The sequence below is a fragment of the Oreochromis aureus genome, linkage group 15 (genome assembly GCF_013358895.1).
Source record: "Oreochromis aureus strain Israel breed Guangdong linkage group 15, ZZ_aureus, whole genome shotgun sequence".
Lineage (NCBI taxonomy): Eukaryota > Metazoa > Chordata > Actinopteri > Cichliformes > Cichlidae > Oreochromis > Oreochromis aureus.
The window spans coordinates 17,426,601-17,440,273 of record NC_052956.1 but is presented as its reverse complement, the minus strand read 5'-3'; the positions used below and the strand labels follow the sequence as shown (position 1 = coordinate 17,440,273).

Here is a 13,673-nt window from a genome sequence, read left to right as displayed (position 1 = left end):
ATTTTTTTTAAACACCTGTACGCATTAATTTCATCACCAGCCAAATAGACGCCACACTTCCTCACACAGCACTTAATTTGTGGCTCGAGGCAGAACTCCAGTCAACTCATTCAGTTCACTGAACCAAACTGTATACACAAACCTATTTATTTCCTATTGATTTTTTGTCAACACATCAGTCATGATGCTGTGCAGCTGAATAGATGAGTGTGGACTTCACAAGAATTATGTAACCAATGCTGGATATACAATTCTAAGTTATTAGCTTTATCAAGTGACCTCAGCACATCAAAAACCAAGATTCCTGGTTTCCAAGAATGACTGACCACTCTTAACACCCACTCATCGCCAAATATGGTAGTGCTGCAACTTATTCCCAATTCAGTTAGTTAAAATGCAAACCCAAACTGTGATTCACTGGCTATAAATAGCTCACTTATTCCCAGCTTTTCCCCTCCGCCTAACAAAAGGAAACACTAAAGTGCAAAAGGATACAACTGTCCAAAACAGTACAGGCCTGACTAAGTAATGAAAACCCAAATTGGGATGTGACAGTTCATTTTGAATTTAGAGTCTAACCATAAAGCAATGCAAGCTCAATATAGTTGGTGGACTCGCAATATTTGTATTACAAAGCATCAACAACAATGTGAATAAACTAGTCCAGCTTGTATACTTTTAAGAATGTATTGACCCCAATGTAATCATCAAGAGGCATTTTTATTTAAAAGCAGTGCAGACACTTCAGTCTTCTCATGGTTTTGTTCAGAGAAGAGCTTAAGGATCATTTATATACCCTTGTCTTAAATGCGATCTTATTTTTTTAGGCATTGTGTGTCTACAGTCACCACAGGAAAAAGAAAATCTAGTGGCGTTGCTTTATGAAAAAAGAAGAGAGAGAGAGAGAGAAAAAGCCAACAAATTAACCAAAGTTGAGGAAAACAACTTTATTTGTTCCATATTAACAAAAATTCTAATATGAAGCTGAGCCTCTGGATTGGGGGGTATTATTTCACAACAGGTGGAGGGTTGGTCTGCATGGTGGAAAGCTCAATGGGCGGGCTCTGGGGGGAAAAAAATAAAGAGAGGAAAATGTTTAATCAGTAACAGTCAGTAAATCCTGTCCAACAATGCAAAGCTAGATTACAGTCAATATATTGCAGCAATAAATATCACCAAGAAATAACAAGATTGTCCAAGTAACCAGCCAGTGACATCTGGAGGTAAACACATGCAACAGCACACCATCTAACAGACTGACTTGACTTTTTCCGGAGTAGTACAGATCATGTTCATTGCTGTACCACTCAATCTCAGATCAAGTCAAAATCTTTCATTACATTTACACATCCACAAATATTCCCTCTATTCTAAATATGACAGTGGTCACCAACAGCAACTTTAAGTCATTTTCTTATATACAGCTCATTCTGAGTAGGTCTCTGAATCTGTGTTTTTGCACCACTTTATGGTACAGATGTTCTTGGTTACAGCTATAATTGTGTGCTTTTCACAAACTAACCAGATTAACTAATTTACAGCTTCATTTTAAATATATGTATGGTGGCCTGTAAATGGGAATATTCATTTTAATAACTCATCTTTGTCACAAAGATTTTTCATGATTGTCATGGTATATTTTATGTTGTATTATGTGTCTTAAGATGGAAATATCAAGCTAATCTGGCAATTAAATGGGCCAATACATTTAATATTCTTGTTAAGCATTACTGAATAAAAATAAATGCCACACAGTGCTTACAAAGCTCAGTGGCCATTTGGTATCGCTGTCACCACACTTAGAGTCACATTTCTTGAACTTGAATTATAGTATTGGTAAAATATGTTAGTACTTACTGTCCTTCACAGCCTTCTTCTTGCCTGAAATGACAGAAAACAAAAACGATTTGTTTAACAAATACAATGAAACAACCCATCTAGATTGTCAGTAATACTTTAATGATTTTTTACTAACAGTTTTTCAATAAAGGACCACAACATTAACATAGCAGTCTGTCTGTTTACTAAAAAAAATTACAATACAGGTTCAAAGGGTCATTTTAAGTTTGCATGTCACATTTTATCTGCACTTCTAGCAGATGAACGTCTAATATACTGTTATAAATAATAATAATGAAGTTTTGAACTCACCCCCATAGGAAACTTTGTAGTACAGGTATGTCATGATGCCAACACCGACCCACATCTCTTGGTATGCCTTAGTATAGTAAGGGCTCATCAGGGACCACCAGCTTGCAAACGCACGTCCAGCCATCTGAAGGAGGAAGCAGCAGCAAAGTATGAAATTACAGGTAACCTCCTCTGTTAAAATCCTCAAAAAACAAAACAAAACAAAAAAAATCCCTGCACAATCTGAACATCTAACCCGAAGCTGCATGAACACCAAACTAACATTCAGTCAGCACCAATTTCGACTATAGCTAACCCTTAGAAACCAGTTAATCAGAAATTCATTCACGCAGGATGACACCTTGACCCTCAACACGGAGATCTATCTGATGACTTTTGCCACAAAAGACACAATAATGAAAAGATGCGTTAAATACACAGTTCTCTAAACTTTATAATACTACCGATAAACTGACTTGTTAGGTTGACACTCGTTATTAATGATGCTTAGCTAAGGTTAATGTCCCTGCTGATACCAACCTGCCTGCTAGCAAACTTTTAGTTACCAGTTACGTGTAACAATGAATACAGACATGTCGCTAATACGAGAAAAAAGAGAAAGTTTACACGTAAATAAATAACAGCTTAGCGCGAGAAGCTAACTATTTCATTCAAAAAACGGCCCGTGATGGACAGATTAGCATCTTTTCTGTAGAACTACAAAGAACGCCAACTAGCCTTAGCAAGACGCTAGCTAGCAAGAAACACCTGGAAAGGCAGCATATATGTCCACAGTTAGAGTCGGCAGCTTTATTTTAAATACCTATCGTGATGCACTGAGTGTTGTTATGTTATCGTTAAAGTAACTTTGCTGAACAAAAATGAAATCCACCCTTACATTTTAGTTTGTCACGCTGCAGAAGGAAGGTCAAGACAGCGCTGCTGCTAAACGTCAAAGTCGTGGGGGAAAGCTTCTTCTACTTTCAACGGTGTAGTACTTCCGGTATGTTTTTGCTCCGTAGTGCCACCAAATGGAGGGACCAGTTTGAGACGAACTAAGCTTTGTGACATGGGCAAACTGTGATCATAAAGGGGTTGGACATGTTCAGCATCGATATTCAGGTAGATTGTGATGTGTAAAATATCTATAATATATATCTAGTAATACAGTATTATTTAACTTAATATTTAAAATAAGTGGTATGGACTGCAAAGTGTACTTTTTGCATTGCAATTGCAAACCTAGCCTCATATTGACTGTTTCTTGCATTCACTATTTCCTCTTCAGTCACCTTTCTAACTCACTATGTGTAATTAGACCTCTCTGCACTGAATCATACTTGTTATTAATCTCTAGCTTTCTTCCACAGCACACCTTTTATCCTGTCTTCCTTCTCTCACCCCAACTGGTCACAGCAGATGGCCGCCCCTCCCTGAGCCTGGTTCTGCCAGTGGGTTTCTTCCTGTTAAAAAGGAGTTTTTCCTTCCCACTGTCGCCAAAGTACTTGCTCATGGGGGAGCATATGATTGTTGGGTTTTTCTCTGTATGTATTATTGTAGGGTCTACCTTACAATATAAAGTGCCTTGAGGCTACTATTGTTGTGATGTATAAATAAAACGGAATGGAATTGAACTGAATTGAATTGAATATTCAAATAATCAGTTGTTTATTGCTAAGTAAGCCAGAAGTATGTTGTAAGATAAGATAAGATCAAATGCTAACAGTTGGCCTTGTTTCTTTGCGTTTGAGTTCTTGACAACCCATGCGTTTAAGTAGACAGTAACTTATCAGTGTTAAAAGTCAGCGTACTGAGCTGGAAGAGTAACTTCCTAACTTTAAATTTTAACTCTCAAAGTGTCCCTTGTCTGTGTTTAGCTAAAGAATAGCGGATAAACCTTAAAGCCTGCTCTGCTTTCAAACATTACCTTTTTCTGCCACAGCCATAACAGGTGGGAATTTGAGGTAAGGGTGCAGCTGCCGAGGCACAAAGACTTTCCACTGCTCACCATAGTGAAATAACAAATAAAACACTGGCACCTCTCTCAAGGGTAAAAATGGCATTGTGTATCATGTTCTCCCATTCAAAGCTCCTACCTTCTCTTTAGGTGAGACAAGTAAATAACATGCAATGAGACATTTTAGCTCACGATATGGTGATTATTCTTTTCAGGTCAGAAATTTTGTAACTGTGCTTCTCCCGGTCATCCATGTGTTTTACACTCAATATGAAACCTGATGAGAAAGATTATTCACTGCTCACTGTTGGAATGACACTACTTTCCTAGTGATTCCCAGCTGTCCTATAAAAAGATATTTAAGCAGAAGCACTTTTGATTACTGAAATAAAATGATTTGCTTCAATAACAAGAGCTGAACACTAAAGAAGCTCACTCTACGGTTTTACAGTGTTCGATTGTTTTGTAGCCAAAGGCTGCTGGGTTTGTCTGAGACTCTGTGTAAATGATTTGCTTATGCAGCCAGAGAGGGCGGGACTTTCCGCTCTTTGCTGTTCTCTCCCACCAACAAGCAGAGCACCTTGTTTCATTTATGAGCACTAAAGGCCATATCCTATTTGAAGACACTCAACACTGTTTTGCCATATTCAAAGGACACAGCCCAGGAGATTTATTGTACACTCTTAACTCTCATCTGGGTTCTTCACTGCCATGCCCTGCTGTAGCTGTCTGCAGTGACTACAGCCCTGCTTACAGGTATGTTAAAGATTTGTGACCAGGTCATCTATTTTTGTATGTCCACACTATGGCAATGTGTTGGTAGCTCATTATGGACGCCAGAGTTTTTACTTTTTTCAGCTCAGAGAGTGTGTGCCTGAGCCTGTCTGCCTGCAGAAATGCAAGGGTGTGGATAGGTGTGTTCCTAACATGACTAACCAGTGAGTAGAAAAATGAAAAATGTCTTCTCCCCGAGCAGATGATTTACTAATATTTTTCTCCTAGACTTTCCTGAAGTCAATTCTGGGCTCTACTGTGGAGACTGCATGGCTTCAGGTGAAGCAGAAGAAGGCGATGGAGGGATTCCACTGGACATCGACAACGTGCACATGCTCCTCCAAGGTCAGGCTATTTTTGCACTTAGATGTTGTGACATGTGATGTGCTGTGGCAGGGAGTCACTGTGGTGGTGAGCAACTCTCTGGGATCAGCTACTCATTAAAGACCAATAATTTTGGAGAAACATTACAAACTTGCATAGATAAAAAAATTCTGCTTCACTTTATTTTCCATCACAGTTACTTATGAAGTTAGCATTCCAGTTCTAAACTACAGAACTGGAAGTGTAATGAAAGTGAAAGTGTGAAAAGCAAAACTCCAGCTCGAAGACTGAATGGTGCTTAGAAAGTGTTTAATGTTGTGCTCACGTTTTTCTAGTGTGGGCGTATTTTTTTAAAGCTGTATAATAAAACACACACAGACCACAGCACTTTCACTAACCCAGTTCAGCAGATAATGTGCAGTTAAAAAGAGGGTTTGGCACTTTGTTGCGTCTTAGTCTTTTACTTTGAAGATTCATGACAAATAACCTTTCAATAAAAGCTATCTATCTGCTCGGCTTCATTTCATTCACACCATCAAATCTGCATTAAACTTCATCTTTTATCAAGAGAGCTCCAATTATTACTGACTCTGTTTTAATTTCCCAAATAAATTATGTGTATGTGACTTATGCCTGTTTTAAAAAAGAAGAAACACTATGCTTTTTTTTTAATCTGTTTTGTCTCCATTTATTTGCATCTAGGAATATTTGATATCAGCTATGTACCAAAACACGCATATAGGCAGTATGTGAGCATCATGGCAAATAGTAAATCATAGAGTCACACATCATTTATACTAAAAATATCACCAAAATCTTACACATCATTTACCAAAGGTTGCATGGCCTTGATAGCTGATCTCACAAGGGGCAGAACTGCAGAAAACAGTTCTGTTTTCAAGTAAAATGATAGTTAAAGTTATTCTATGAGTAGACTGGCAACAATTGAAAAACAAGACTCTTCATCAGGGTCTACATCAGGATTGCTTAGAGTTTTGTAATTGTGTCTCAGTTGAAGAAAAAACTAATATGACTCCATTCATTAAACCAATCCAAAGCCAACATCTATAAATAAGCAAGTATTGTTTTCAGATTAGAAGTTTAACTACTGGATACAAGATTTCTCCCATTTTCTATGTATGTGCAATGGAAACCTCAAGTTTCTACATGTGTAAACCGCATATTAGACCAGATTAGTTGTGACGTAATCAGTGCTGCTCGTATGCCCACGCCTTAAACTCAGACTCAGGGTGATTAAAAATATGAAAGCTGCTTTCTAGTATCAAACATACATCTTTCTGCAGAGTAAAGGTCAAACAACTAAGAAAAGTAATAACTGAAACAAATTTTAGTCATGCATTTTTTGTGATTACTTGTAAACATTTGCCTCAATCACTATGATTTGACCTGGAAAAGCATATTTAACTAATGCTCACTCAAAAATGAACTGAGAACAGGAAGTTTTGATTTGGTGAAAGTGAAAACCTCACCGTTGTCTTGTGATAAGAAAATTACATACAGGGGAATTACTGCATTTTAAAATTCTCCCAAGTTTCGCTTTCTGTAGAGTCCAAGGTGGTTCATTTAGGCCTTAGAGTTCCAGAGCTGTAAACAACTAAATTCAGGGATTTAAAAAAGGAAAAAAAATCCAATGAGGGCTTCAGGCGTTAATGTGGTGACGCCTTTATGCCGCGAATGCCAGGTGAGGTGGGTGGAGTTCAGTGTTTCAAATGTTCAGGAGTGGCCTGTTTTGGCAAGCTCTTAAACAAACAGAAGCATTAGTTGCTCAGATTCTTGGTCAAAATTGATACTAGGAAATGAGTCCAAAACAAGTGTCTGTGGGCTTTGCTGTTTCTGTCAGACAAAATATCAAGTTCTTATATATCTTAAAGACTACTGTCAACAGCTTGCTTTTGGGTCTTGTTGACCGTTATGTAACTTATTGTGGTTAGACTTATGATGGAAACCGGCAACTACTCCCTGATATTTTCATGCTTTCCATCATTTTCTGATGTTATGTACAGTAAAAAGTGCAAAGGTTTGGCAGTGGGAGTTTAGGATGTGTTCTTGTGCGCCTCAAGCATCATTTGATCCAAATTATCTCACTCTCTGTGTGCGTGCATGTGTCAGTCTGGGCATTTGTTGTTACCGTGAATGTGCCTGTGTGTTTATTTGCTCTGCGTGTGTGTGTGTGCGCATGCCCCAGTATCTATGACTGTGACTGTCTTGGAAGCTGTCCCATCTGTTAGGGAGATCCTAGCATTTAGCATGTCTTTAGCTTAAAGAAGAAGCCTTTGACACCAGGATTATCCGGTGGCCAAGGCAGAAGCTTTATGTTGTGGACACCTAAAAACATTTTTCATGGGTTTGTTAATTATTCATTATAAGAATGGAGGGTCAAAATTTGTTCTCTTTTTCTGATGTCGGTGAGTAGTTTATGACCTCCTCGTGATTATAACTCACAACAAAGGTCCCTTTGCAGTTATAAACTGCAGCTTTGTTATGGACATTACATCAGCACGATCCAGATATGGACAGTAAAGGAATAATAATAATGGTGCTTTGGGGAATACACTGCAATGTATTTGTTGATATTGTGCATTTAGTGCATTAGGAGTTAAAACTGATGGTTCACACAGACCTAGAGACAAGAACAGAACTAGACACTTTTGAGACTTTTGCTGCGTTTGAGTGAAGCCAGCTTGACTGTGTTTTCATTCCTCTATAGCATAACAGTATCTCTTTTTAGTGACTAATACTTAAGTACTGTTATCATCAAAGAAATCTATAGATTCTATCAACAATTTCTATCTATGTTTCCCTAACAGTGGAGCATGAACAGATTCAAAAAAGGACATTCACCAACTGGATAAATGCTCAGCTTGCTAAGGTATGTTAAGATGTTATATCTGTGTAAGCTGCACAATGAATTTAACTATATTTATTTGTTTGGCAAAGGGAATGGCAAACTGCAGGTAGACTATGCAGCTATAAATTCAAATTTTAGATGTTTCATGCTTGAGGTAGTGCCAAATAACTGACAAATCCTTGCTTTTAAAGTAATTCCTGGTGCTTTATTAACAATTTGGTTGGTAATATGGATGTTTAAAGACTATAGTAGTTGGGAAATTGGTGAAAATGGTATATATACTTCTAGGCATGCCATCTGCATAATATATGTACAAAGAAAACAGCAAATTGCTTTGCTTGTCGTCAATGCACTTTTTTTTGCGACATAAACAGTCAAAAAGTAAATGTTGCAGATGCTTCATCAGCAATACAGATTAACATGACGTCATGCTGTGGTTGAAAGGTTAGCTGCATGTTAGCTGGAGAGTGTAACATGCTGACTCACTGGTGAGAGCAGGGAAGCAGCTCATGGATCTCATGGGAAAGAGACCTTGAGCTGCTGACACCAGTCTGAGGTAAAAATAGTGCTCAGTAGAGCTGAACAACATGTAATATGAACCGAGGCAGCTCATGTCCATATGACTGTGCTCCAAGCCGAAATCAAAACTAACAAACCCGAGGTACTTCCTTTATACGTAGAGGTCAGTGTTTGCCACTGTGAGCAAGAAAATGCTTTTAAATAAACACTTTGCAGCTTCAAAACATTAAAATGTGGATCAGCTTGGCTCGTGCTGCATATTTTGTGTGTAGCATTTAAATGTTCAAGTTACTGTCCAATTAAAAGTGGCATACACACTTTGGACTTTGCCCAACTTCTATTAACCTTTGTGCTTCCTGTCACACTTGATGTCAGTTAAGGTCAGAAATTATATTTTCATCAGCTTCTTTGACACATGGAAGCACTAAAAAATTTCTGTTTTCTATAATTATCATTCAGTTTAACACCCAGTGTGACCAAGAGTTGTTTAGATCAAAGATTTTATTATAATTGCAAAAATATATAAAATAATATACGTAATACCACTTTATTTGTCACTGTCAGCTTAAACTCACTGCGTATTTCTGTGTTTCTAAAAACTGGAAATAGCTTTTACACAAACACACCTGCTTGTTTACTTTGCTATATTGTGGAGATAAAATCAGTAAAACTATATTTTGTGCATTGCTACAGGGAAGCCCGCCCTCATTTGTGTCAGACCTATTTTCTGATCTCAGAGATGGGTCAAAGCTGCTCGACCTGCTGGAGGTGATGAGTGGCCAGATGATGGTGAGTTTTAACATCAGTGAAATGAATAAATTCTAATTTTCTCCTTATGTGAAGACAACTATTGGGAAGATAAAATGTCATAACTGATACTGAGAACTGTCTGCCACTGTCTTTATAGAAAAGACAAAAAGGTCGTGGGGTTTTCCAGCAGAGGGCCAATATTGAGACTGCATTAAAATTTCTCAAGAAAAAAAATGTACGTTTGCACACTGAAAAACATTACCATATAATATATGTGTGTCTGTAGTTTGTTTAATGCTTTTGCCGCTGTTGTTCGGTGTACTTCAGGTCAAACTGGTGAACATTAACATCCCAGATATCATAGATGGGCGGCCATCCATCATCCTAGGCCTTGTATGGACCGTCATACTCCACTGTCATGTGAGTACAGTGGAATGAAGCATTACTCAGATACTAATGGCAGGACATTCTGACGTACTGTGTAAAAAAATTAACAATTATAAAAAAAAAGAAAAAAAACATGTTAAGATTTATCACAGTTGTTTAAAAATCCTTGCACTGATTCTAAGTTTAACTTTATGAAGGTATTGATCAGTTAATGCACAATATGTTTACCATCTCTGTTTGTTTTAGATTGAGGAGCTGGCCAGTGCGCTCTCCTTCAGCTCGCGTCATTCCTCCCTCGACTCTCTCTCCAGCCTGGACTCTTGGTCCAGCAGCCCTGTTCCAGCTAGTCCAGTCCCCGCAGGTCGGACATCGCCGCTCCACAGACGTTTCCGTGTATCTGCCAAGAAGGCCCTGCTCATGTGGGTCAGGGACCAATGCAAAAAGTGAGGTTTTTTTTTACATTGTATAAATTTTAATATTTACAATGTTTATGCTGTAACCATTTTTACACCGGTATCTTGAGTTTTCAATGATTAGTAATATTTTTTTTTGTCATTTTTTAATCTTCTCAGTGCGACCCATCTAAGTGATCAATGCGTTAGTCATCTAAAGGTTGTGGACCTTGTCTTCCTCTTTCTAGAGTTCATTGCTCTGTTAATGTGAAGGACTTTAAGTCAAGCTGGAGAAGTGGAGAGGTCTTCCTGGCCATCCTGTCTTCTCTCAGGCCTCAGTTGGTTGATCTCTCACTGGTCCAATCCAGAAGCAACCAGGAGAACCTGGAAGAAGCATTTCACCTTGCTGAGCAAGAGCTGCATATACCCCGCCTGCTGGAACCTCAGGGTGAGACTGATAAAATGTTAGGGGGCGTTTTACAGTGATATTTGTTGTAACTCTGGATAATAAGATGACCTTTTCCTAGGAATGACTCCAAAAGGTTTAGATTGATTTAAAAAAACACTCCCCCCCAAACTAAGCTTTGATTCTCTAATAGGCAAACCTGAAAACTTGAGTATTATACAAAAAGAAGAAAACAAAAGCAAACTAATGAGAGAATTTTAAATCAAATTTTTCTCATTGCCTTTCACCTCAGATGTTGATGTTAGCAGTCCTGATGAAAAGTCTATCATGACCTATGTTGCCCAGTTTCTGCAATACTCCAGTGACATGCCAGCACCTGATGACCACCTCCAGGTTAGCGATGAGATCACATTTCACATTTTTTCAGCACATCCTGCTGTCTTTTGGTCTTCTACAAGAACCTTCATGAATGTAAGGGTGGTCAACCATCTTTCTGTCCTCCTCCTTTCAATACGGTTTTTCATGGTTTGATCTGGTGGTGGTGCTATAGCTGTTTCCTTTGGCCCAGCCCTCCTTTTGCTCACCTGAGACTCTGCCTGCACACTTTACTCCAGCAATTGCTGTCTCACCAGTACACGAGGTACACAATGAATCCTTTATCACTCTGTCACTTTTGTTATGGAGGTCTTTCTTTTCTCTATTAATTAATGGTACTTATTAAGGTTCATAACTGTCTAACTCTCTTGTAATGGCATGAACTGCTTGATCGCGTGGCCCTAACACACTTTATCTAACACTGGAATGGTCGTTACTGACAGCTTTGGTTATGAAAATTTAGGTTTCTCCAAGTGAACGAGCACAGCAAGTGACACGCTGGCTGGAACAAGCCTATCAGGAACTGTCAGATTCATGGAAGGCTGCAGAGAACTCAAGTTATGCTGAAAAATATCAGGTAATGCAGTATTAAGGATTAAATTACATGTTCAGCGTGTGTAGGTTGTAAGGTTAAAGAGTTATCACGTTTGATTTATCAGGTGCTTCAGAGCCTCGCTGGCTCCTTCACTGAGCAACGGAGACCAGTGATGACCCTCCTGGCTGCCCTAAGACGCCGCCCTGAGCTGAGTCAGCAGCAGTGTTTTCTTAGGACAGCGTGGGATCAACTGGAGGAAGAGGTCAGGAAATGTATTTTTGCATAATAAGCAGCAAGGTCACGTTCAGGGTTTTAGTTATTAACCTTGGTATTTTTTTGTTACGCTGTTGGGGACATTTGTGGGGACATTATTTTAATTATTGTGGTGAGCTGAGGAATCTTTACAACACACCTCCACACAGAGGTTGAGCATGTTATTCTACCCCAAGCAGAAAGGGGCTTTTTATTGAACAGTTTTGCTGTACTACATTGTGCTTCACAGGGTCAATAACCCTGCACATGAACTCACTCATGGTATAACATCTCTTTCCATCAAACAACAACTGTCAGCGATTTTACACTGTAGTATTAACAGGAACAGTTAAGAGTCACGTAACAATAATGCCAATAATGCCACATTATTTTAATATTTATGGAAAGTATAGAAAACTGCTCATTTTAGTGAAGCAGATGGCTCATATCAAGTTGTTTGTATATGTGTGTCATTCTGCAGCTGCAGAGGTGTAAAGCAGACTTGGACCTGAGTCTTCCTCCTCCTCTGGACTCTGTTGTTGCATGGCTGCAGCGTGCAGAGGCAGGGCTTGCAGACGACGCAGGGAAAGTGAAAGACCATTCAGATGCCGCTAAAGAAGCAAGAGCTCAGCAGGATAGCCTAAAGGTTCATTTATTTTGAAGCTACATACAAAGAAAGAAAATGTGATCTTGTGACAAAACTTGATAACAGTGTCCTGAAACTCTGAAGAGCAACATTATTTAGATTAAAGATTAAGAATCTTGTTTGCTGTGTTTTTTCACTTTTCAGAATATAAATAAAGAAATGGGCCATTATGTCAATATTCTTGAGACTTATCAAAACATGGACGACTCAGGGAACATAGTGGTCCCCCTTGAAAAGTTTGATGAGATAAGAAAACGGTATGTGACCCAATTGTTAAAATCCTATAATTACTGAATGTATTATGATTTTTTTTTTTTTATCACTATATGCATTTTTAAAGGCACAAATCTCCAAGTCTTGTGTTTGGAAAAAAAAAAAGATAGCAGTTTGTTTGCACCTTAATTTTCAAACAGTTTAACCAGCATTCGGGTCTCAACCAAGTATCGAGGGATCAAGTTGGAATACCAAGAGTCCCGCCACAGCATCCTGGACCTCCTGAGCAAGATCGGTGCCAAGGTCCAGTCCTGGAAAGCACCCTACAGGTCTCAGGAGACCATATATGTTCTTCTGCAGGACTGGCATGTGAGTGTATATCTGAGAGAGTAATATGTAAAGGCTTGTATTACTAATTCCAATGATGACTAACAGTGGATGGCATATATTCTATTACATGTTACTTCAAGGTCAGGCCCTTACAATATAAATAAGCTACCAGTCCATCCAGTGAGTCATTTGGGATCAAATTCTTCCTGAAAGACAAAAAGAACAGGAAAAAACTGATTATTTTCTATGATTTGTTTTCTAGGAAACAATTGAGCATCAAGACCTGCTTTTCACTCTGACAAGCGCTCTGCACACCCTGAAGGAGAAGGCGAATGTTTATACCAGCAAAGCAGCGCTAAGTATGGAGTAAACATAAAATCATATTGTCATGAACTCAATAGAAATATAATCATGTAATTAGTTTTTTTAAGACAAGATTTGACTTTCACACACTTTTCACACTCCAGGTGAAAATTTCCAGCTTGTTACTCGTCAGGTGAAGGAAGCAGAGAGTGAAGTTGAAATGGTCAAACAGGCTGTGACTGCTACTAGGGGTACCATGGAGAGAGTTTTGTGTGCATGGGAGACGTACAACAAAAACCTTGCTTCTCTACAGGCGTGGCTGGAGCAGGAGAAACGAATTCAGTCCCCAGCTGCATCACAGGTAACTTTACCCTGTTTGTCCTGTAGTAACTGTTGTGTAACTTAAAAATCTCCTTTCTCCTTTCTCCTCCTATCATCATCATTTAAAAAATCATTTCAAAATATCCTCATTGTTGCTGGTTTTTCTTTGCTTTTTAAAATACTTGGATAC

General features: G+C 38.6%; 2 protein-coding genes across 2 annotated transcripts in view; one reads left to right on the top strand and one right to left on the bottom strand.

The window, feature by feature from the left end:
• Window positions 1-927: 927 nt before the first annotated feature.
• Window positions 928-3,181, bottom strand: atp5mj (ATP synthase membrane subunit j). The gene is made up of 4 exons (XM_031728199.2): window positions 3,029-3,181; window positions 2,152-2,275; window positions 1,858-1,881; window positions 928-1,064 (listed from the first exon to the last, which is right to left on the bottom strand). Exons 2-4 carry the CDS (start codon window positions 2,273-2,275, stop codon window positions 1,051-1,053), a joined length of 162 nt encoding a protein of 53 aa, XP_031584059.1. The 5' UTR covers window positions 3,029-3,181; the 3' UTR covers window positions 928-1,050.
• Window positions 3,182-4,689: 1,508 nt separating this feature from the next.
• Window positions 4,690-13,673, top strand: part of LOC116311661 (nesprin-2-like) — an 87,274-nt gene continuing 78,290 nt past the window's right edge. Inside the window, exons 1-18 of the mRNA XM_039598719.1 lie at window positions 4,690-4,843; window positions 4,946-5,001; window positions 5,090-5,206; window positions 8,014-8,075; window positions 9,267-9,362; window positions 9,481-9,558; window positions 9,651-9,743; window positions 9,957-10,153; window positions 10,351-10,550; window positions 10,801-10,901; window positions 11,059-11,148; window positions 11,347-11,460; window positions 11,543-11,680; window positions 12,152-12,316; window positions 12,461-12,573; window positions 12,730-12,898; window positions 13,122-13,218; window positions 13,327-13,523. Coding sequence (XP_039454653.1) covers window positions 5,131-5,206; window positions 8,014-8,075; window positions 9,267-9,362; window positions 9,481-9,558; window positions 9,651-9,743; window positions 9,957-10,153; window positions 10,351-10,550; window positions 10,801-10,901; window positions 11,059-11,148; window positions 11,347-11,460; window positions 11,543-11,680; window positions 12,152-12,316; window positions 12,461-12,573; window positions 12,730-12,898; window positions 13,122-13,218; window positions 13,327-13,523 — 1,986 coding nt within the window. The 5' untranslated portion in view covers window positions 4,690-4,843; window positions 4,946-5,001; window positions 5,090-5,130. The remainder of the gene's footprint in view (window positions 4,844-4,945; window positions 5,002-5,089; window positions 5,207-8,013; window positions 8,076-9,266; window positions 9,363-9,480; window positions 9,559-9,650; window positions 9,744-9,956; window positions 10,154-10,350; window positions 10,551-10,800; window positions 10,902-11,058; window positions 11,149-11,346; window positions 11,461-11,542; window positions 11,681-12,151; window positions 12,317-12,460; window positions 12,574-12,729; window positions 12,899-13,121; window positions 13,219-13,326; window positions 13,524-13,673) is intronic.